We start from the raw sequence: 24,075 nt of genomic DNA, 5'->3' as shown, positions 1-24,075 counted from the left end.
AATTAGTAAACTTATGGGCTTTTTTATAAATTTCTAAATTTTACCTCGTAATACTCCTCTATTCAACTACCCAATATTATTCTTAAAATCCTATCCAAAATAATAAATCAAACGCACGCAATAATATTACTAATTAATAATTTAATAGTATCCAATATTATATTTTAATATTATAATATTTTTTGGGGTTTAGTAATCACATGTCTAAATATGAAAATACTCAATTTTTGTCTCTTCTCCTAAAAATAAAATTAAATTAAAAAAAAAAAAAAAAAAAGACTAAAAAAGCAAGCAAACTTCTCTTTACCATCCAAAAGATCCTCTATTCCAATAAATTGGAAATGTGAAGCCATTTAAAAATCAAACCCTACCCTCGAAATCGTGGATTTGGAGCTCTAAAAGAAAACAACTCAAATTGTTCAAAATCATGGCTACATTTCCAACTCCAGGATTCCCCTTATCAATTCGCCTTATAATTCTTCAATTTCTAACCCTAACTGCAGTTCCCATTGCCTCAATGTCTCTGCAAACCCTAACTAATAACCCCCATTTCGATCGCGAAACTACTCTTCTTGGTGACGCCCAGATCGTTGAAGACAAATCCCACGTGCAGCTTGTGAACCCAGTGGCTTCAAGTTCTGGTATTTTGATCCACAGCAAGCCATTCAAGTTTCTTGATCCAAAGGGCTCTAAACCGACGTCATTTTCGACGGAATTCTCGTTTTCGATATCTCACGGTAATGGTGATGGCATTGCTTTTGTTGTTTTTCCCTATAACTCTGAATTTAAATTTGTGGGTCAAGGCTCATTTGGGGTTTTTAGTGAGCAAAAGTATTTGGGTATTGAATATGACACTAAAATGGATGGTAATGTAGGTGATTTGAATGCAAATCATGTGGGTATTGATGTTAATAGTCTTGTTTCAAAGACTGTTAGTAATATTTCATCGTTAAATATGGTGTTAAACAATGGGGAAAAGCTTAAATCTTGGATTGATTATGATTCGAGCTCAAAAAGGATTGAAGTTAGGTTGAGCAAATTCGGTGAGAGAAGGCCTTATTATCCCATTGTTGCGCATGAGATAGATTTAGTTAAAATGTGGGGAAATCAAGATGTTTTTGTAGGTATAGTTGGAAGCAATGGCAATTCAGAGCAAACTAGTAGTGTTTATTCCTGGAACTTTAGGTTGAGAAACTTTCCGTATTGGTTGCATTCATTGCCGGTGGATCCACGGGCTCATGAGCATGGTGATAGGTTTAGAAATCATAAGAGGGGTATTTGTCCTCTTAAATTTCTTGCTGGCTTGATTTTTGCAACCGGTTGTGGAGCTTTGTTGGCATTCGTGGTGCTATTTGCCTGGGCAATTGTGAGTAGACAGACAGAACTACCTACTGAGTATCATGTGCATCCGGTGGATTTCAAGTATGAGAAGATTGCTGTAATAGTAGAGGAAGATGGTAAAGGTGTTAAGAATTAGAACATGGAAGTATATGATGTTTTGTTGTGACTTTATGTTCTTGTTATCATTACTAACTACAATGAACTATGAAGTTCTTGTTGTGCAGCTTGTAGTCCCCCGTGAACTATCTTTTTGATGTATAATGAAGTGTATGATCACTTGCAATTATTTAATTGTTGTTGTGGTTGGTAGATTTTGCATGATTCTCTTCTAATGATTGACTGTTAGTTATAGTATGAAGAACCAAGTAATGAGATACTTATCTGGGCAAGGGCAAGGAGTTGAGGAACAGAGGCTAGGCTGAGGGAAATTGCTATGGAGCAAACTCAGTATAAGCATATGTATAGCCATGATAGTATATAGATAAATAAATTTGTCTTGAAAGCATTGAGCATCCAAGTGAATAGGGGTCCTTGTTGTCAATATCTGGTTATGTTTGTCTGTGAGGACATTTTATTATTCATATGTCAGACAACTTAGCACCTGTTTTAAGTAAAATTGGTCTAAATGTTATGTAATTAGTTATAAGTTTTAAATCCTTGCGGCTTGGCACTTTCGTTTCCTTCTTGAATCTTCTTTAGGGGTAATGTTGCTAGCAGCATCACAAATATATTTTCTCTGCAAGGAGACAAGGAGTAGCATGCTGAACATTGTTGACCGATTCCCATGACACTAAATCGTGTGTAAGAATCTTGTCCACTTAGGCCACCAGGGGCTGTTTATATGGGTTGTAAGACTATATCCTTACTCCTGCACCAGGGGCTGTTTATATGGGTTGTAAGACTATATTCATACTCCTGCAGCAGGGGATGTTTATATGAGTTGTAAGACTATATCCTTACTCCACCAGGGACTGTTTATATGGGTTGTAAGACTGCCCTTAATCCTCTGTATGTTCAGTTACCTATTCAGATTGCACGTTGATTTTGACATGTTTGGGCGTTGAACTTTTGTTATCCCAGTTTACTAAACAGGTTATTGAGATAGAGGGTCCGTAGAGGAGTTTTATGTCCCATCATTGCTTAAAGAATGTTCATTTTGGCTCATCCTATATAATACTAAGTCATTTCGAATATAAACATTGAAATCGAGAGGCTGTCTTGTAATAAAGCATCTAGCCCACGAACTGAGTTCATCCCAAAGACAAAAAATATCTGGACTACTGCCTATTAGCTATGCCTTGTCTTTTTTATTCATGCTAATATCTGGCTCTTTGAAAACCCCTAAATAAAAATATGTGAATGTTCTTGTTTCCACACGAAATATTGTTCTATATTCTTCTTTTAATGTTGACAGGTCACAGATACTGACAGCCCAACCACCTACTCGCAAGTAATAACTCTAATCTCTATCTCAATCTCATCTCCATGCTGAGTTTAGATTGAAGTAAACTTTTGTCAGGTCCTCTTTCTATGCAAAAATGCAATCTCCTGAACACAACAGATCAAACGGTTTTGGGCCAACGGATATTCTCACGCAAAAGCTATTTGCGCAAAAGGGTAGTCACAGTCTGTATAAAATAATGAGACATGTTGCATCCACCATTAAGAGTTGGGTGTGAATCAAATTCTGTTTCTTCTCTTTTGAAATGAGTATAAAAGTATCAGAAAATTCAGTCTTTTGACTCTTTTCTAATTGGTTTTACCTTTATATATCATTAAGGAATCATTTCCACTTGGTAAAGAAAGCTATTTATTCATGCCCATTTTCAATGGCCAATATGGGCTGACACTGACTCTGCATTCTCAATTCTCAATAAAGCTAAAGTTTTTCAGATATTTTTTTTTTTTTTTTTTTGGGAAGTACAAGGTGAGATGAACAATAAATGCCCAAATTTAACTGCTTCCATTAACATTCTTCTGTGCGGTCCACAGGTCGTCAGGTCCAGTCCTTCTCCGCTTAGAATCTCTAAATATGTGTGCCCAAGAAAAGAAATTAACCATTTACTGCGAATAAGCAATTAATGGCTAATTAAATTCCTAACAACAGAACAATCAATTCAACTACCATTAAATGCACATTTAATAATCCTTCTGTCATTTAATGCTTATATATTGTTATAGGACGCAACATATTTTGAAAGACTAAGAATAAATTAAGTTTTAGAAAAAATAAGGGTTGGTAGATAATCAAATCATTATGTAAATGGTAGAATTCGTAAACAAGCAGAGTTGAGACGTAACTTCTCACTGGTGAATCCATAACAGACCCCACCAAACACCCACCACAGCCGTCTGATGAAAACTTCTATTAGATTCTACCATAATCGAATGTCTGAGATAAGGCATCACAAAATGGGTCCATGAAACTCGGGCTGACTTAACAAAAAAGAGATCCAGCGAATCCTGGGAAGTATACCAAACGTGGGAAAGAACATCAACTTATTAAGCAACAAAATAAAACAAGCCAATGAAGAAAATTGCTTTTTGTTATTTGCTGTCTGATTCTCTCTGTAAGTGTGAACTTGAGAAAAAAATAAGGGGCCAAAAAGGAAAAAAAAATTACCCTGTTTTTTTTCAAATTTGGAAGAGTTAAGAGGTTGTCATTAATTAGTGCACGATTTTGCATGAATATAGTTGCGTATATAAATAGGAGAGTTGTGAAGAAAACAGGCTGGCGGTGTTAAATATAATTGAAGAGGAAGAAAGTTTTGCGCTCATGGTTGGGGAAAGAGACCAAGAGCAGAAAATGGAGGGTGGTAACAGTAGTGAAGTAGTGGATTCTTATAATGGGAAAGTGCATGATGATGAGGTTCCGGAAACTGCCCATCAGATTAGTACTGGTTAGTATTACCATTTTTAATTTTTCTGGGTTGTTTTTGTTTCAGCACTTTGCCTTGTTTATTTTATTTTATTTTATTTTCTGGGTTTGTTTGATTGAAATTGTGTGTTCTTTATAATGATACCCTTTTTTAAATGTGCAAGTTGAAACTTTTATTGAAAAATATTGAGACTCTGTTTTCGCAGTTTATCTTGTTCTGTTTGACGGAGTTTAATTTGGATTTGGAAAGTGGNAACAGTAGTGAAGTAGTGGATTCTTATAATGGGAAAGTGCATGATGATGAGGTTCCGGAAACTGCCCATCAGATTAGTACTGGTTAGTATTACCATTTTTAATTTTTCTGGGTTGTTTTTGTTTCAGCACTTTGCCTTGTTTATTTTATTTTATTTTATTTTCTGGGTTTGTTTGATTGAAATTGTGTGTTCTTTATAATGATACCCTTTTTTAAATGTGTAAGTTGAAACTTTTATTGAAAAATATTGAGACTCTGTTTTCGCAGTTTATCTTGTTCTGTTTGACGGAGTTTAATTTGGATTTGGAAAGTGGGAATTGTGTTTTCTTCATACTCTTTACAGAATGAATGGGTTTGGTGATGTGAAAGTTGAAACTTTATTGAAGAAATGGAGATTTTGTCTGATTGGTTCTGAAAAGGGATTGAAAGAACGTTTTATTTTCTGGGAACAAAAATGAGATTATTATTTTTTTGGTTAATTGAAAGATATCTTTTTTCTATTTGGTGGAAGTGCGTGCGGTTGGATTATCTGGGACTGAAGAAGGAGGGGTTTAATTGATGACTTTTTGTTGGAGACTTTATTTAGATCACGATTTGTAAGATTTTTTGTGGCTTGTTGTGTGAAATTTACATGCTTGATGGGGGTTTATTTGTGGTTTACTAGATGAAAATGGTAACCTAAAATTCATCACTTTGTTTTTTATACATCTTATCTGTAATGTATCTCATCGTGCTGACCTTCCTTGAAAATAGAGAAAAAGGGCTCTTAATTTCTGGAAATTATTTTATTTGGGTAATTTCTGTTTATGTAGCTTAATGATGTATTATTGTTCTTATGCTCATTATATCTTTTACCTTGGAAATTCTAGATTCATGGTTTCAGGTTGGGTTCCTCCTCACTACTGGTATAAACAGTGCCTATGTATTGGGATATTCTGCGGCTGTGATGGTCCCTCTGGGCTGGATATTTGGTGTAATAGCTTTAATTGCAGCCACAGCAATATCACTTGATGCAAATATTCTTATCGCCAAGCTTCATGAATTTGGAGGCAAGAGGCGTATCCGATACAGGGATCTCGCTGGATATCTGTATGGTATGAGTAGAAAGGGAGAGAGCTAGAAATGTTTTTAGTAGAAATTATTTCCTCCTAGTTTGTGTATGATGGCTTATATTCAGACGCTAATCTGCTAGAATTGGTTTGTGGTTTTCTTTTATACAAGGAAGGAGAGCTTATTCTCTAACATGGGGATTGCAGTACGTCAATCTTTTCATGATTAACACTGGATATATCATTTTATCTGGCGAGGCATTAAAGGTTGTTCAAATTCTGGAAACAGGCTTTGTTATATTGATGACCTTCAAGAAATTTGTAGATTGGCTGATTTGATGTTGTTTACATTTGCAATGCAGGCTGCCTATGTTCTATACTTTAATGACAATGCTATGAAGCTTCCATACTTCATTGCCATAGCTGGGTTTGTATGTGCCTTGTTTGCCATAGGAATACCCCATCTCTCTGCTCTCGGGGTTTGGCTAGGAGTTTCGACATTCTGTTCCATGGTGTATATTATTATAGCAATTGTGCTGTCAGTTCAAGATGGTAAGTTCTGATCCTACAATGTTTGTGCCAAAATAGAATCAATTGTGCCCAGTCTTTGGTTTTAACATTAGCAAAAATCAAGAACTTCTTGAAGTCAAACCAATCAAAACTTATCATCAAGTGATGTAAGGTTAAACTTTGAAAAAGTGATCAGCTACATTAGCATCTTGGACAACATTGCCAATTTCAGACATCCGTTGGCGCTTGGTAACGAGATAATTTTATAATTAAAAGGCTCTCGTTTGTTTTATTCCACTAATTCTTTTGTTAAATTTTCAGTTGATCATAAACTTAGAATTGATATTGACATGCATATTATATCTTATAGATTATATGTAACATGTACAGTCATTCGGAACTTTGTTCACTTCTGACTTAAATTGGGCCAGTGATATACCTTTCTTTGTTTTTCTTGCTTGTTCAAGTTGATAATTTTGTGGTGTTGAAATGTTATTGATTGTCTCTGTACTGTCATAGGGATCAAAGCTCCACCGCGGGATTATAGCATCCCTGGATCAACTACGAGCAAAATCTTTACAACAATAGGGGCATGCGCTAGTGTTGTGTTTGCATTCAATACTGGAATGCTCCCAGAAATACAGGTAGGTCAACAATTCAAATAAGGAGTGTTTGCCAAAATAGATATCTGTCATTCAAAACAAAATAAAGAAGGTTAACTTATACGAAGGCTGGTTAGGGTATAATTTTTGTATACATTTCTGATACATATAATAGTATTTTTCTTGTCTTATGAGTAAATAGTGATAGCTTGAATTGTAGGGAAACTTCTAGTTACCTCTGACATCACATATAGTGGATATTGCTCTTGTGGTACTTTCCACAGGTACCAGGAGGTAGATGATTTGTAAATTTATGTCCTATATACATTTTCAATCTTTGCCTCCAAAACTTACCATTTCCCTTATAATTTTCTTGTATTAGGCGACAATAAGGCAGCCTGTCGTTGAGAACATGTTGAAATCTTTGTACTTTCAATTCTCAGTCGGAGTTCTACCATTATATGCTGTGACTTTCGTCGGCTACTGGGCGTATGGATCCAACACAACAACGTATTTGCTCAACAGTGTCAATGGTCCAGTTTGGATGAAGACTGCAGCCAATATTGCTGCTTTCCTGCAATCCGTCATTGCTTTGCATGTATTTATCCTTATTTGTGACTTTCACTTTTAAAAATCAATCTATTTTCTTCGGTTACTAATAACGTTCCTCCACATCTTGCAGATATTTGCAAGTCCAATGTACGAGTACTTGGATACAAGGTTTGGAATTAAAGGACGAGCACTGTCAGTTCGCAACTTATCATTCAGAATTGGAGTAAGAGGCGGCTACCTAACTATCAACACATTTGTTGCTGCACTTCTGCCATTCCTTGGTGATTTCATGAGCCTCACAGGGGCCATCAGTACATTCCCATTGACATTTATTCTTGCAAATCACATGTACCTTGTTGCAAAGAAGACCAAACTGTCTTCTTTAGGAAAGCTATGGCGTTGGTTCAATGTTTGTTTCTTTTGCTGCCTGGCCGTCACTGCAGCAATTGCTGCTTTGAGACTTATTGCTGTAGATTCAAAAACTTACAATCTCTTTGCTGATCTATAACTTGATTCATCTTCAAGTTTTTGTCGCTTATTTATAAACAATAGAATAATGTTTTACTTTATCTATTTTCTGGATCATCAAGTCTTTTACCTCCCAAATTCTACTTCAAAAGAATCGAATTTTCTGCCCAACATCTGTACTTGAACCAAACTTTATTGACTTAATATTCATGGCATAACTACACTGTTAATCTTACATTGTGGATTCTATTTCAACTACTGACGAATCAAGCAGACTTCATCTGCTTCAAGGATACGCCTAATTAAGCTACTTTGCATACAAAAAACTCATGGGTAGTTCAGCGGCAAAGGGTCTAAAGGCGAACTAAAGGGGTCGTGCATAGTTTAATTTACAGTCTCAGGTTTGATTTTTTATTAGATGTAAAGGTAATATCTCTATCCATGATTTACATGAGAGCTGCCGCGGTAGAGTTCAGTTACATAAACAGGATTTCTTTACTGCATTTTACTTGCTGCAAATATCATCATTCATAGCGAAATCAAACACAAATTTTACCCCCTGGTTTCGAAGAACAATCCAATTTTTTTATAAAATAAACAGGATATAAATTTAATTTATCCTTGTCACTATTGTTCGCAGTTGTGTGTATTTTATTCACTGTAAAAAGTTTTTGTAATTACAAATTCATGGTTATACTCTTTTAAAGGTTATTGTAATAATTTAACTAAATGACCATTTGGTCATATATTATATAATAACTTATGAAAAATAACAATTTGATAATTAATTGACCACTTTTGACCATCTAACTTAAGAAAAATAACCGTTTGATTGGTTCCATGACGCCATCTCATTCTCGTCTGGTGTAGGTATGAGACACAGCTCGGGTCGTCGTAAGCTCGAGTTCGACTCGAAAACAGTCGAGTCGAGCTCGAGCTCGAGCAGCTCATGAACAGTGAAGAACCGAGTTCGATCCGATCTGAGCTTGGCTCGTCGAGCTCACGAGATTAAACGAGCTTTGGGGTCAATTTGCAAGATTTCAAAAGTTGATTTTTAAGTTGTCAAAATTACAAACAACACCCATGCGATTCACAGAAAAAATAGATAGCTCAAACAAAAACTCAAAAGTGAAAACCCATTTCAAAGCTCAAACAAAAACTGGAAACCCATTTGGGATTTTTTCATTCAACCCTAAGTCCGAACTCTCCGCTGCCACTCGCCGTAAATCAGTCACTCACGAGTCACGCCGCCGTCGTGGACAAGTTCTCCGGTGCCATTCGCTGTCACCGACTCACCGAGCTTCTCCGGTGCCATTTGCTGTCCTGACTCCTGTCACCGTAAATCAGTAAGATTTAGTTTTGGTCCTCTGCGTTTGTCCTTAGAGCATTTATGAATGTAATGAATGGATTTTATTTTAGTTTTCCTTTTGAATCACAAATTATTATATACTTTGCTGAGGCTTTGATTGTCAGTTTCTTAAAGTTGAATCACAAATTATTAGATACTTTCCTTTATGATGTTTGTCAAATAGTGTACAACACATACAGTAGCGTGAAATGAAAAACCGACTGAAAAAGATTTCCTGCTGTCAACAAGCAAAGCATGTTTACTTAAATAAAATAGTTTCATCTGATATGGGCATTGATTCTTTAATAAAACAAACATGATTGTTTCTGTTAATTCCAAGCCTTACAACCTCACAAACATGTTGACGGACCAGCGCAGTGGACACTGTACAGTGACCACCCTCTGGTTGGTCCAAGCAAAAAGTTCACGGCCCCATAACTGTTGTTATACTTGCTACACCTCCCAACTACCCACTCAATTTACTGGGTTATTCTCTTCTTGCAAGTTAAGTTGGTTGATCACTGTAAATTTCTGAATACGTGAATTGGAGTCGCTAGTTTGGTAACTTTGGTTATCAGGTATAATTTCATTAATTCGTCCCATAATAACTAAAGGATTGTTGGCTTTATGTTGAATGTCCAGTATTTGTGGTTGTATATTTGCCTAAAACTTCAAACACGGGTGTATCTTTTCTTGATTGTAATGATTTGGGTAGTTTTGCTGATCAATTGAAAGATTTGATAAGTTGTGAGTTGTGACGGAAACCTGGAGTCCTGGACTTATTGACTGAAGATATGTTGAAGCAAGGAAATGAGAAAGAAGGGACCACTGATGTTTTGTTTGTCAATCATGGAAAGGCACATCCTAGTTTATTTTAACCGAAGTTGTGAGGCCTGTAAAAATCTAAACAGCTTTATTTTCTGACATTGTCATCTGGATTATGATTATGTGTTTGCTTATCTTCATTTGATTTCTTTGTTTTATTGTTTTATTGAGGATTCAAAATTAGAACTGCACCGAGCTCGAATTCAGGCTCGAGCTCGTTCAAGCTCGTTTAAGCTCGTTTGATCGAGCTCGAGCTCAAGTACAACTTCATACTCGCGAGCTCGAGCTCGAACACGCATATTGAAGCTTGATTGAGCTCGAGCTCGCTACTGTTCATCACGAGCCAAGCTCGAGTACCGAGATACTCGGCTTGTATACATCCCTAATCTGGTGGTTTCTGGCAAACCTTAACACCGTCTTCACCGTTCACTCGACTTTGGTTTTCATATCTGAAGAGATTAAAACATCAAAACGAAGCTCCCCTAGCTTCATTAGATTCTTACGCAGATATACCTTGCTATAACGTAAGTTTCAATCCTCTTTTTTCTCGGTGTTCTTTTTTTTATTTTTTAAATTTAAGTTTTCGATCTGGTATCTGATGAGACTGAAATGATCAGAGATGGATTTTTAAGGGACAATTTCTGATGGTTTCATTGTATCTTACATTCCATTGACATGGTTTTTTTTTTTTTTTTTTTCGTTTTTTGAAACTTTGTAATTAATGAATTCGGGTCATGTCTATATTCTACAAGTTTGCGGAACCTCCAAAAACAAGTTGGGTTTTTTTTTTTTTTTAAGTTAAAACTGTAATGGTTTCTCGTAAAATTATAATCTTGAAGAGTTCAGAAGATTTCACTGTTAAGCTACGCATTGAGGTAGAACTTATGTTTTTGTTGTTTGGATGTTCTGTTTTTGTTAAATTTCTTGATTGAATTGGTAATTGAGTTAGTACTGTTATCGTTCATTGCTTAAGTAATATTATTACTTGGATCTGGCTAATTAGAGAAGTTTTTACTTTTTAAATCATAGGTTAAACTATAAAGTCCGTGATTTTTCTGATTCTTCTTTAGAGATAGCAGTCTGTGAAGAATTGAAGGTCTTTTGATACTTTCAGTTACCATATAAACTTTGCTGAACTTGGAGTTCTTAGGGTATTCTAATCGTAATTAGAAATTATTGAGTATCATTTTGAGCAAACCATTTAGGTTGATGCATTTGTTATCTTATCTTATTTGAATTTTGACAGTGGAGTGTTTGGCTTCGATTGCAGTCCTGTTTAAGATTTTGAGCTACTTTTCTTGAAGGCTTTTCTGGTTGATGGTAAATAATGGCAAGAGTTAGAGATAGAACTGAGGATTTTAAAGATGCTGTGCGGCATACTGCTGTTTCTTTAGGTTATGATGAGGTATGTTTACTCTTTCAATTCATCAAATTGAAGTTGTTATTAAGATGTTTTATTTTTAGAAGTTATTTGGAAAATTTGAATTTTTTAAAAGGTTAAATTTTTATCACATTTACATTTTAAAAGAACTTTAAGAATAGAGTCGCCTATTATTGTTAAATGCAACATGTGTGAAGGTTAATTATGTTGGTGTTTCTGATTCATGCATTAAGATCATTGATCGTGGAGTTGTATTTTGCTATTTATCTTTGGTCTGTATTTTTCATATTCATTTTTTTATCTCAGTTCCTGATACCCTTGTTGCTGCAGAAATGTTAAGATTGATTTTCGTATACCCATTTGAGTTAATTCACTTGTGTATGGAAACTTATTATTGTTCATACTGCAATCATATGTTTGATACATTCTTGAATCCTAATTTCTTTTCCCTTGTGTGATTGCTTTTGATAGTCCAAATTGGCAGCCATAATGGCTTCTTTCATAATTCATAAACCTCGGCAAAGATCATCTTTTACCAAAGCTGCTCTCAAGACTGTAAGTTCACCACTGTCAACTTGCTGCCTTTTGATTTTATGGGAAGAATCGCAATTCCTTTACTTACTTTCTTCAAGAAATAAACAATTCCATGTTTTTGTGCGATCTATTTAGTTAACTATTTTTCCACCCTGTCAGCTTGAAAGCATTGGAGCTTTAGAACAGTTTATGTCGAAGCATCGAAAAGATTATGTGGATCTGCACCGTACAACTGAACAGGAAAGAGATAACATCGAGCATGAAGTAAGTTATGGGGCTTTCAGGGTGCTGATACAAACCTTTGATTTCTCAAGCTTGATATGAAATTGTCATTCTGTCTGCCTCCAAAAGTTCTTGCTTTATGTTTATTCAAGGATATAATGCATCTTTCATGAAACTGACCCTGCCTAAATGGAATGTACTGGGTTTTTTCTTGTAAACAAGTTGCATTCTCTCCACAATTGTTTGTTTTTCCTAAAACATTGACATTTATTCAAATTTATGCAGGTTACTGCTTTTATTAAAGCCTGCAAAGAGCAAATTGATATTCTAAAAAATAGCATAAATGATGATGAAGCAAACTCGAAGGGCTGGCTTGGTCTTAGAGCTGACAACTCCAATGCTGATACTATAGCTCACAAACATGGAGTGGTATGCTTGTGTTATTCTTTTTGCTTAATTGAGTTTATTCGTTAATTTTGAATTCTTATTATGTTTATTTGCTCTAAATTGTATCATATGTTAATTGAAATATGTTTTGTTTTAATCATAATATTGTTTCTTGCTTAAAATTGTGGGGGTACGTTTCACCTAACTCTGAGAACACATTAACTCTTCACAATTGGTTTTGCTATTTGAATTCATATGTTACCTTCATTGGTTTATATAGCATAACCTGCTTTGGAAACACAAGTTATGTGGTCTGTTTCCCTTCTAGAGTAGTGTAGTTTATATTGAGGAACCATGATCTTATGTGATTTCTGTCAAAAATAATCTTGTCTTTTAAGACATTGTTTGACTTATTACTTTTTTCTAATCCACAGGAAAATTTTATTCGCAGGTTCTGATTCTAAGTGAGAAACTTCATTCAGTCACTGCACGGTTCGATCAGCTCAGAGCCATCCGTTTCCAAGATGCTATCAATAGAGCGACACCAAGAAGAAAACTTAAACGTGTTGCCGATTCAAAGGCAGCAGATACCTCAAGATCAAACATTTCAGAGATCAGGGAGCTTGATGGACCTCAACCTGAATCTCTTAGTGTCCAGCAACAATTATTGGATGATGAAACACGTGCTCTTCAGGTAGTTTGAATTTTTTATCTGATAACTTTTCACAATCACAATGTTGTCAATTAAATGATTACCTAATAGCATTTATGTCCTTGTTAAATTGAATCTGCCTACTGTTATACTTATTGTGCAGGTAGAGTTGAGTAGTCTCCTTGATGCTGTTCAACAAACTGAAACTAAGATGGTTGAAATGTCTGCACTGAATCATCTCATGTCAACGCATGTTCTGCAACAAGCACAACAAATAGAGCTTCTTTATGACCAGGTCAGGATGGTTGTTTTTCAACTTCTGTTTCCATCAACACCAAATCACTTATCTCTGTCCATTTAGTGTTATCGTGAAATTGCTTGGAGTGGTGGATTAAATGGCAATTACAATCTACATTATAGTACCTGACTGCACATAACTCTAGTTGCATCCTAATGCTATAGTCAGATAAGATATTTGTCTTGAGGCACTGCTACAATATATCAATCATGCCTAAGGCATAAGCATTTTGTCGCATATTATTGACAGTGATTGTTACAATTCTCTTTTGGTTTGTCAATTAATTGGGGTTTCGGTGTATTTTTTTATAACTCTTTACATTTTCTCCTTAAATTTTCATATATACAGGCTGTCGAAGCTACAAAGAACGTAGAGCTTGGAAACAAAGAACTATCTCAAGCTATCCAGCGTAACAGCAGCAGCAGGACCTTTCTTTTGCTTTTCCTATTTGTACTTACTTTTTCAATCCTCTTTCTTGATTGGTATGGTTAAATTTTCTTATTTCATCACCCAAAAAAGTTACTTGTAGTTTTGACAGAGTAAAGAGAAAGAAAATAGATAAAAAAAAAAAAAAAAAAGAGTTCTGATAATATCTGTAACCCTGTTCTCTTTCAAGTTTCCCCTCAGTCGATTACTTCTTGTTTCTGACAGCTGAATTGAAGAGACTGAGAATTTAATACCATGTATTTATTCATCCATATTAACATATAAAGATGATTTTATAATTTCTCTTCTTATTTGAATAAAAAAAATTCTATAAAAAAATTCTACATCCGAATTCCGCAAAGGGGCCAATAGTTGATCAAACGATGAAATTACATTTCAATTTAACAAACAAACGATATCTTCTCTTCAGCCCAATTACAGTTTCTCTCAGGTTCTGAGTGTACTCAATATTGTACAAAGAAAACAGCAATATGAAAATGGAAATGATACGTGGGATCTTTACTGAAACCTTTTGATTTCTAACCCAGAATCAAAATTCTTCTTCTGCATATATATATATATATATATATATATATATATATATAGACATACACACACAGAGACAGATACTGATGCAACAGGCAGTAAGGATAATAACTTACGGATTCAGTTGATCACCAAGTTCGTCTTCTGTTAGTTCTGTATGAAATTGGTAAGTCTTTAGACTTGTCACATATACAACCAGGATAAGGGTTTGCGTAGAAACTCTCCTCCGTTCTTGGAGAATCTGCAATAGTTCTTAAATGTGGTGCTCCCATCCTGTCTTCATGTAAACTCTTAATCTTTGATTTAAATGATTCCCAAGATATCAAACCCTTGTCGTATTGATCAATCAATCTCACAAAATTCCATCTGCAACAACATTCAAACTAGTTTTAGAGATGGTTCATTTCATTTTTGTTCGAAAGATAAGTATATATATGTATTAGGATCTTCACATACTTGTCAGGGCAGATGGTTTTCCGGAAACCTTCGAATTCTCTTTGACCCTTTACGGCCTTGGCCATGTTACCATCGTATGTGTAAACAAAAACATCACTTTCAAGTGCTATAATATTGTCCAAGGCAGCAAGCTGATTCTGGCATTTCCTGAAAGGTTCTAATTCTTCTTCTGTAGCCAAATCGTAATGAGTTATTACATTTGGATACTTTGCTCTAAGTTCTTTAATCCCATTTTGACCATAAATGTCTCCTGCAACTATGTAGATGTTTGTATCGAAAGGAAATCCCATAGCTTCGAGGAAGACAGCAACCTCTCTAGGGGTCATGGGGCATACCCCATTGAGCCTTCTCTCTGTGCTATTGATCTCTTTTTCCTTCCAATGTTGAGTTTTATATCTTAATCTTCGCAGCTCCTCATCTTCCGCTTCTNGATAATATCTGTAACCCTGTTCTCTTTCAAGTTTCCCCTCAGTCGATTACTTCTTGTTTCTGACAGTTGAATTGAAGAGACTGAGAATTTAATACCATGTATTTATTCATCCATATTAACATATAAAGATGATTTTATAATTTCTCTTCTTATTTGAATAAAAAAAATTCTATAAAAAAATTCTACATCCGAATTCCGCAAAGGGGCCAATAGTTGATCAAACGATGAAATTACATTTCAATTTAATAAACAAAACGATATCTTCTCTTCAGCCCAATTACTGTTTCTCTCAGGTTCTGAGTGTACTTAATATTGTACAAAGAAAACAGCAATATGAAAATGGAAATGATACGTGGGATCTTTACTGAAACCTTTTGATTTCTAACCCAGAATCAAAATTCTTCTTCTGCATATATATATATATATATATATATATATATATATATAGACATACACACACAGAGACAGATACTGATGCAACAGGCAGTAAGGATAATAACTTACGGATTCAGTTGATCACCAAGTTCGTCTTCTGTTAGTTCTGTATGAAATTGGTAAGTCTTTAGACTTGTCACATATACAACCAGGATAAGGGTTTGCGTAGAAACTCTCCTCCGTTCTTGGAGAATCTGCAATAGTTCTTAAATGTGGTGCTCCCATCCTGTCTTCATGTAAACTCTTAATCTTTGATTTAAATGATTCCCAAGATATCAAACCCTTGTCGTATTGATCAATCAATCTCACAAAATTCCATCTGCAACAACATTCAAACTAGTTTTAGAGATGGTTCATTTCATTTTTGTTCGAAAGATAAGTATATATATGTATTAGGATCTTCACATACTTGTCAGGGCAGATGGTTTTCCGGAAACCTTCGAATTCTCTTTGACCCTTTACGGCCTTGGCCATGTTACCATCGTATGTGTAAACAAAAACATCACTTTCAAGTGCTATAATATTGTCCAAGGCAGCAAGCTGATTCTGGCATTTCCTGAAAGGTTCTAATTCTTCTTCTGTAGCCAAATCGTAATGAGTTATTACATTTGGATACTTTGCTCTAAGTTCTTTAATCCCATTTTGACCATAAATGTCTCCTGCAACTATGTAGATGTTTGTATCGAAAGGAAATCCCATAGCTTCGAGGAAGACAGCAACCTCTCTAGGGGTCATGGGGCATACCCCATTGAGCCTTCTCTCTGTGCTATTGATCTCTTTTTCCTTCCAATGTTGAGTTTTATATCTTAATCTTCGCAGCTCCTCATCTTCCGCTTCTGTGAGATTGTAACTGCAGCCTGTAAAAGAAAGCATGTCTTTTTCATATCTGCAAATTTTACACTTCCCAGTTAGCAAGATTAAATGACGAAAAGTATATAAAAATCAAACTTGTAATCAGCCAGATATTGTTAAATACCTCAAATGAAGAGCAACATAAGGAGAATTCATATTCTTTAGTCTTTCAACCAATATGTTTCCAAGCTCTACAATTCTGTCTGAGAAAGCGAGAGCCTGATACATTGCGCGGCAACGAAGCCTTTGGATTGAAATAGCAAGACCATTGTTAACAAGACGAGCATTAGTACGAGTAAACTTGATAACCCTGTATTCCTTGAATAGTGGAGCTATCTCTCCTCTATAATAACTAGCCTGCATAAAGTTAAACCATTGCTTTTAGATTTAGAAGAGATTATTGTGTAGTTTATATATGAGGATTTTTGAATTATTTCTGTAATGTGCATACTTTAGACCAAGAAACTGGGGCCATCTGAATGTGATTTACTGCTTCCAATTCTGGTGGGAGAGACTCCACGATGCTGATATCTTCTTTCAGTACTTCCATGAAATGCCTCCAGTTAAATACGTCCTTAAAATCGCTGTATCAATTCAAATCACAAATTTGTGAAATGGAAACAAGGAATCGAGTTAAAAACTCTTAATTTTTTTTTAAGATTGAGTTTGTGTTTTACAAATTCAGTAACTGAAAGCAAATTCTGCCTGGTTTTTTAGTCTGTAAAACAAAGAAACAACTTTTAAGAAATGAGAACGCACAGAACATTCATTATATTATACCTTGGGTCTGTCCAATAGGATTTGTGATCTAATGAAGGGAGAACCAAGGTGGCATTCATGATTTTTGCTATGGCAACCATATCGCTTATCTGAGATTGTCAATAAATTACATTTTGAAAAACTATAATATTTCAGAACCAATAAGAAAACAGAAACAAAAACAAAACTTACTCCAGTTTTCATTTGATTCAAGCCACCATTGGCATGAACCATTAGATAGCCATTTGTAGAAGTGTCGTCTCCTAAAGAGAAAACAGTGTTTGCAAGTCAGAAATACAGTAGGTGATTAAGCAAGCCAAGAATTTGAGAGTATAGTATAGAAGCTAAATATTTAGACTTACTTCTTTCAGCCCGAGATCGGTTAATGCATTGGTAATACTTGTCGCTACTAATCTTCGTCCAAATATTGTGATTCTGAACGACGAGAGAGATCAAAAAGCAAAACTAGGAAGGATCAGAAACTAACTTAAACAGCCATTACATTATTAAAGAACAAGACTTTAAATATATTAAATAGAGTCTTGTTATATGAAGCTAGAAGAAACACGAAGTATTTGATTAACCTAAGCTTCCCGCTGAAAAAAAATAAAATAAAATTGTAGGATTTTAATAGTTTTAATAGTTCTACATTGATTAAAAAAAAAAATTTCTCCTAAGGTTTAATGTCATACTGGTTTTTACAAGTTTCTCGCTCTAATCCTTCTAATAACATGAATTATCTTCACATAAAACATTTTGAACTTTTAACCCTAAAACCACTTATTAGGAACTCGGATTGGCCCGATCAGTTTGACCAGTTAGGTCAAGACTCGGGGCCTTCACCGATTTAATTAGCAAAGGCAGAAAACCGGCCCTCAAAATTACAAACACCCCTTGCTCCTTCCACTCACCCCCTCTCACATTCCGGCACTTTCTTCCTCATGCTGACATATTTAGATGCCTAAAATCACCCCCAAAACCTCCATTGGCCTCTTCGGCATCTCCCCACCAAAAAACCCAACACCCCCAACCTTGATTGCTCGTCGATTGCCATCGACCACCCTTAGGGTTTCGCGATTTTACTTTTTTCCTTCATTCCCAGCGCCGAAGATCACTCCCAACCCCTCCATTTGCCTCGTCAACATCTCCCCACCAAAACCCATCGTCACCTCTCTACAAGGGTGTTTTTGTTGGATTTCAAGCCTAAAGGGATTGATTTGTATTTATTGAGAGTGTACTTGCTATATTTTAAACCTACAGGATGTATGGTTAAACCGCCAATCAAACCGGTTAGACCGCCAATCAAACCAGTTAGACCGGTCAAACCGTGACGCAATCCCCTAATCAAATTGTCACACGGGTCGGGTTCCTAATTATTGCCTAAAATTAGATTAAATTAGACAAAAGGCTTTACATTTTCACGTAGGAGAAATCAGTAAACACATTTTGCATGGATTCTAGGTAATCAAAATATATTACGTAAAATGTCTAACCTGAAACTTCGACTTGGTGGATTCAAGAGCCATATTATTATTGTTTCTTTCCACAACCGTCTGTTGAATAACTTGAATCAGCACACGCTCAGATTTGAAGTCATGCAAAGTGTTCATCAAAGCCGATTTTGCAAGCACCAACGTGGAGAAAAACGCCACCAAAATCAATCCAAAAAGGCAACGGTCCATGCTAATTCTCATTGCAGGCCACAACGAACGTTCTTTCCTTCTGAAAAACGCATTATAATGTTTATACGGCGAGTAATTCCCTCCAAACTCTTCAGGTATTTCAGAAAATCGTCTTCTTTTGTATTTCATCATCCCGGGAGAAACACTCCCCGAGCTATTATGATCTGCAGAAGTGGCCATTAAGGCTATGCAGATTATACGTTGAAAGATTAAGAAATTAAATAATCCCTCCAGCTCCAAATTAATGGAGTTAATTTAATCTTTGAATATTTTTATCTATTTTTTATTTTTATATGAAAAATTTCTTGTTTGAATGGAAATGGAATGTAATAGGAGCGTAATATAAGGTGGGGTAGACAGACTTGTGTTGTGTTTGTTAAGGTTTTGGTTCTTTTAGAACAATTGGATGGTGCTAATAATGAGATAATACTAATTTAGTTGTAATATATGAGGCTTGGATATCTTAATTTGACAAGTTATAATGACTTGTATAACAAACAAAATCTTATTATCTTAATTTTAATTTCTTTTGTTCTACATATGTTGTTATAACCAATTTTCAAGGTTCAATTTTTTATTTTTTTATTTTTATTAAGCATTTGATAATTCATAATATTTTACAATATTATTATCATTTTATTTTAAAAAATATATTAATTTATTTTTTATTTAATCTTTAACTTCTTGTATTGTTTTCATTTACTACAATCAAAAAAATATATGTATTAGTTTTAAAATGAGATTTAGTTTTTATTCAACTACAAAATTAGTATTATCCAAAACAATTTATACACCAAACATAGTATAGTATAAAAACAATACAATACAATACAATATCCAATCAAACATCATATAATATTTTGTATAATACTATATAATGCAACACAATACTATACCATACAATACAATATAAACAGTATATTATAGTGTGTTAAACATGCCTTGAATAACTAATTCGATTATTCTTCTCTCTCTCTCTCTTTTTTTTTTTTTTTTTCCAAAATTAGGAGGTATAGGTATTTTTTTCTCCAATAAATATAAATTTTCGAATGATAAAAGTATGAAGAATATTGAAAACGTCAAGGTGCGTGCAAAGCTGCAAACTGGTATGGACACTCTGTTTCAAAAAATAATAAAGATAGGCTAACAAACACATCTCACAATTTTTTCTTAACAAATCGCACACGTGACAATTGAGTTGACAATTCCCACTAGAACAGTCACAAAATGATTTCGACTAGACTTAAGAAACGACCGCACCTTCATAAGGAACGACCGTTATGAAAGAGGAACGATTGTTCCTTGGATGAGGAATGGTCGTTCCATGGATGGAACGGCGACCATTCCATAGGAAGAAATTAATGACCATTCCTTAGGACAGAATGGCCATTCCACCTAAAGGAACGACCATTCTATGATGGACTGGCCATCCTTCCTACGGAATGGTCATTCCTTCCTTATGGAATTAATGGTCATTCTTTATACGATGAACGGCTGTTCATCCCTAAAGAATGGTTGTTCCTTATACGATGAACGGTTGTTTGTCCTTAAGGAATAGTCGTTCATGTTTAGTAAAAATTGTGATTTAACGTGGTAATGCCTACACAGTGTCACATTGGCGTTTGTGAAAGAAAGTTGTAAGATTTGTTTCTCAACGTAGTATTTCCTTTCAAAAAAATGTATTGAAATCTCTTTATGCATACATATCCGATGTGTGTACTAAGAAAATGGCTAATTTTGCCGATTTTCTCCATAATTTTAAATATGCCCTGAACTTTAGGAATTATCACTAAACTTCCCTAAATTTTCTCTAATATGCCCTAAACTTTTGGAATTATCATTGAATTCCCTAATCTTTCTCTAATTATTGACAACATCCCTCTCTATTTGGGATAATTAGCAAAATTAAACAAAATCATAAACCAAAGTACCAATACTTATGATTTATGAAGGACCCAGGAGGTCAATATCACTTAATAAGTCTGAAATCCAAAGCTGATTTGTATTACACTAAGGAGGCGTTTGGATCATATAATGTTTTATTATAGGGGTACATTATATTAACGGAAAGATCATCTCGAAGATTACTGGAAATGTTTAGAAAATGTGTTTGGTTGATTCGAATAAATTAATGAATAATATGTTTGATTGAGAGGATAAATGGGTGGGTATGTTATATAGATTACTAAATTGCCCTCCTTTTTAAATATTAATATAATAGTTTTTTATTATTATTTTTTGAACTATTTCTTTTAACTCCTTACATTTGAAATTTTGCTAAAACACCCCAGACATATAAAACTTTAATTTGTAGCAAAATCACCCCCACCCACCACAACCCATTGCCAGTAGCTAGCCACCACTGTCGGCAGTCGATGGAATGGAGCACGACTGGCTGCATATGGTCGGTCGTGCGCTAACAAAGCCAGAAAGGACCAGATGTATGGCCATTTCACAGCCAAAGATGTGGCCATGAAACAGTCATAGAAACACTAGATCTAGTCATTTCCGGCCTTGGATCTGTAATCCATAGTCGGAAAAGGCCTTACCAGTGCACGACTAACCAGATCTCCCCGATTGTGCACCATTACGGCGATTGGCAGTGGTGGGTCATGGTTGGCGGTGGTCTTGGGTGGCTAGGAGTATTTTGTTAACTTTTAAACTTTTTTTGTAGTTGGAGTGTTTTAGCTAATTTCTCAAATGTAGGAGGGCTAGGTAATTGTTATTTGGTAGACATTTGAGGGTAATTGTGTTCGAAATGGTTTTTAATTAATGGCAAAATAGGAAGAAAAAATCATATTACCTTGGTAATATTTTATAACACCTCCTAACAAGGTAATAAAATTACTCCCCATATTACCAACAATAAACACTATATGCAATAAAAAATTATAATAATATTTTATTGCTTATAAATCAAATACAAGAATCTTACAAAATGAACTAATATTACCTTTGTTATCTTATTTACCCCGATCCAAATGGCCCTAAAAGTTAGGGAAGTACAAAATTATTCCTAAAAAATAACGACTGTGTTTCTTTGAGAATATTCTTGGGCTTGAAATAGAGCCGAGCCCATATTTCAATTGTAGAAAGTAGAAACCATTGCTTAATGTTTATAGATCAAACTTACCGTCTATAAGCCCAGGTTCCCTCTATAAAATGCCAAGTATAAGAGGCTAGGGTTTTAGGTTTGTGTCTCTCGCTCGCAGTAAGCGCCTCAGCTCAGCTCAGTTCAGGTCACTTTCAGAGATCTTTAGCCACCGAGCCCAAAATGGTGAAGGGACGCCAAGGAGAGCGAGTCAGGTCTCTGATCTAACCCTAAACCCTAACCCTAGTTTTCGTTTAACCACCGTGAATCTTTATTTTTTTTCATTTCGATTTTTGAGGCTTTTTGTTATTATTCTTTGCAGACTCTATGTCAGAGGAACCATTCTCGGATACAAGAGGTAATCTTTTAATGACTTTCGATTTATCATGCAGTTACTGTTATCGTTTTTTACTTGGATTTTGACTTGCTTTGCTAGCAATAAGTTTGGTTCATTTAGATTAAGTAATGAAAGAATGCTAAATTTGAATTGATTTTTGTTTAATGAGTTACTAAGAAATTGAAAGCTTATCTTAGAGTTAGCTTCTGTTTGTATACAAGATAATGTTTTTTGGGTTTTTTTTTTAGTGAATGGTGTTTTTGTTTTACATTGTCTTGAAATATGAATGATATGTATTTGTATTGCTTTGATTTTTCTGCGTTGAGTTTTCTATCTTAGAGCTCTGTGTACATTTGGTTGCTAAGAACAATAACCACGAGAACTGGAATCAGCAAGTGTTGGGTATTCAATGTTCCATTTATTCGCTCAGTTTGCTTTTCAACTTCATGTTTTATGAAGTTTGTAGAAGAGAAATCTACTAGTGTTGGTTATTCTATGTTTCATTAATTAGCTCGGTTTTTGTATTATTATTTTTTATGAAGTTTCTTGGAAAATGGTATAGAGAATAATAACATTAGATATTTGCTCTTCAACTTAGTGTTGATTGTGGTTAAGTTTTTTTTTTTTTTTCTATTTTGTATAGGATAATAACAGTAGATATTTGCTTTTTGAACTTATTGCGTTGTGAAACTAATATGATCATGATTGTTAAGTTTTCTTTTTAATCTATTTTGTACAGAATAATTACATTAGATATTCACTCCTCAACTTCATGTTTCATGTAGTATATTATCGGGATTGGAGTTAGGTTACCTTTTTTTATTTTGTTGGGAAATAGCTTTTTCCTGTTCCTGCATTTCTTTTGCTGATGAAGTAAATGATTTGGACTTCTGTTTTACTGAATGGTTTTGGGTGGTTAGGTCAAAGGCAAACCAGTACCCAAACACCTCTTTGATCCAGATTGAGGGAGTTAACACCAAGGAAGATGTGGCATGGTATGCTGGAAAGCGCCTGGCTTACATTTACAAGGCTAAGGTGAAGCAGAACGGGTCACACTACCGTTGCATTTGGGGTAAGGTCACCAGGCCTCATGGTAACAGTGGTGTTGTTCGTGCCAAGTTCAAGTCCAACCTGCCCCCAAAGTCCATGGTATTGAAACCCTATTACTTTTCTAATTGTTATTTAATGTTATCCTGGATATTTGGTTTTTGATTTTTGGAGTCTTTTCCTATCTGTGCAGGGTGATAGAGTTAGGGTCTTTATGTACCCCAGCAACATCTAAGGTACTTTTACCATTTCTATATTTTCCATGAGGCATTTTTGTTAGGTATTAGGTTGGCATGTTCAATATGGGTTGTTGTTTCTTGGTATGATGTAATTTTGTTAGGCTTTATTTTGACAAATGTATGTGTTAGTTGCCTCCAAAATAAGGGTTTATGCTGCTGTTTTAGGTCAGTAAATTGTATCAAGTAGTTCTAATTTATCTCCTTTTTTATCATGCAGGTCCTCTCCAGTCTGTAGATGCCGGATTGAGTTGAGTGATGATTAGATGAAAAATGAATTTTATTTGTTTTTATAAGTTAAGGTTGAAATGTCTGTGTTTTGAGCAGAATCCTTTTTGGTTATTTAGGATGATAAATGGAACATTGTTTAAATTTACTAATGTCAGGATTTTTCACCCTATTTGTTTCTTGTATTTTGAATATTTGGGTGCTTGACATCTTATTGAATTAAAATCTAAATAGGTCTATTATCCGTGCA

General features: G+C 34.9%; 6 protein-coding genes across 11 annotated transcripts; 4 read left to right on the top strand and 2 right to left on the bottom strand.

The window, feature by feature from the left end:
• The first annotated feature begins 312 nt into the window (after positions 1-312).
• LOC116121897 (L-type lectin-domain containing receptor kinase VIII.1-like) lies at positions 313-1,628 on the top strand. The gene has a single exon (XM_031407801.1). The coding sequence runs from the start codon at positions 428-430 to the stop codon at positions 1,475-1,477; it is 1,050 nt and encodes a 349-aa protein (XP_031263661.1). The 5' UTR covers positions 313-427; the 3' UTR covers positions 1,478-1,628.
• A 2,263-nt stretch (positions 1,629-3,891) lies between these two features.
• LOC116121929 (proline transporter 1) lies at positions 3,892-7,758 on the top strand. 2 transcript variants are annotated; one of them, XM_031407834.1, is made up of 8 exons: positions 3,892-4,159; positions 4,474-4,555; positions 5,342-5,566; positions 5,694-5,788; positions 5,884-6,073; positions 6,551-6,675; positions 7,016-7,231; positions 7,316-7,758. In XM_031407834.1, exons 1-8 carry the CDS (start codon positions 4,118-4,120, stop codon positions 7,691-7,693), a joined length of 1,353 nt encoding a protein of 450 aa, XP_031263694.1. In that variant the 5' UTR covers positions 3,892-4,117; the 3' UTR covers positions 7,694-7,758. The 2 variants fall into 2 exon arrangements, with proteins under 2 accessions (XP_031263694.1, XP_031263695.1); XM_031407835.1 differs by lacking the exon at positions 4,474-4,555 and having other exon boundaries at positions 3,892-4,241.
• Positions 7,759-8,782: 1,024 nt separating this feature from the next.
• Positions 8,783-13,865, top strand: LOC116121905 (syntaxin-81). Of its 4 annotated transcripts, XM_031407811.1 has the most exons (9): positions 8,783-8,999; positions 9,998-10,350; positions 11,097-11,231; positions 11,679-11,762; positions 11,901-12,005; positions 12,249-12,392; positions 12,802-13,044; positions 13,166-13,297; positions 13,649-13,865. In XM_031407811.1, exons 3-9 carry the CDS (start codon positions 11,154-11,156, stop codon positions 13,790-13,792), a joined length of 930 nt encoding a protein of 309 aa, XP_031263671.1. In that variant the 5' UTR covers positions 8,783-8,999; positions 9,998-10,350; positions 11,097-11,153; the 3' UTR covers positions 13,793-13,865. The 4 variants fall into 4 exon arrangements, with proteins under 4 accessions (XP_031263671.1, XP_031263673.1, XP_031263670.1 ...); XM_031407813.1 differs by lacking the exon at positions 9,998-10,350 and having other exon boundaries at positions 11,131-11,231; XM_031407810.1 differs by lacking the exon at positions 9,998-10,350.
• Positions 13,866-14,400: 535 nt separating this feature from the next.
• On the bottom strand, positions 14,401-15,054 carry LOC116121871 (O-fucosyltransferase 28-like). The gene is made up of 2 exons (XM_031407784.1): positions 14,729-15,054; positions 14,401-14,638 (listed from the first exon to the last, which is right to left on the bottom strand). Exons 1-2 carry the CDS (start codon positions 15,052-15,054, stop codon positions 14,401-14,403), a joined length of 564 nt encoding a protein of 187 aa, XP_031263644.1.
• A 620-nt stretch (positions 15,055-15,674) lies between these two features.
• On the bottom strand, positions 15,675-19,066 carry LOC116121870 (O-fucosyltransferase 19-like). The gene is made up of 8 exons (XM_031407783.1): positions 18,698-19,066; positions 17,567-17,639; positions 17,397-17,467; positions 17,226-17,314; positions 16,897-17,029; positions 16,570-16,802; positions 16,003-16,479; positions 15,675-15,912 (listed from the first exon to the last, which is right to left on the bottom strand). The coding sequence occupies exons 1-8, from the start codon at positions 19,064-19,066 to the stop codon at positions 15,675-15,677; spliced, it is 1,683 nt and encodes a 560-aa protein (XP_031263643.1).
• A 2,968-nt stretch (positions 19,067-22,034) lies between these two features.
• On the top strand, positions 22,035-24,075 carry LOC116121922 (60S ribosomal protein L35a-1-like). 2 transcript variants are annotated; one of them, XM_031407828.1, is made up of 5 exons: positions 22,035-22,192; positions 22,300-22,335; positions 23,235-23,463; positions 23,555-23,597; positions 23,814-24,075. In XM_031407828.1, the coding sequence occupies exons 1-4, from the start codon at positions 22,161-22,163 to the stop codon at positions 23,594-23,596; spliced, it is 339 nt and encodes a 112-aa protein (XP_031263688.1). In that variant the 5' UTR covers positions 22,035-22,160; the 3' UTR covers position 23,597; positions 23,814-24,075. The 2 variants fall into 2 exon arrangements, with proteins under 2 accessions (XP_031263688.1, XP_031263687.1); XM_031407827.1 differs by having other exon boundaries at positions 22,036-22,192; positions 23,818-24,075.

This window comes from Pistacia vera, unplaced genomic scaffold (assembly GCF_008641045.1).
Source record: "Pistacia vera cultivar Batoury unplaced genomic scaffold, PisVer_v2 Contig129, whole genome shotgun sequence".
NCBI lineage: Eukaryota > Viridiplantae > Streptophyta > Magnoliopsida > Sapindales > Anacardiaceae > Pistacia > Pistacia vera.
The sequence above is the reverse complement of the archived record's forward strand: the minus strand, read 5'-3'. Positions and strand labels throughout refer to the sequence as shown.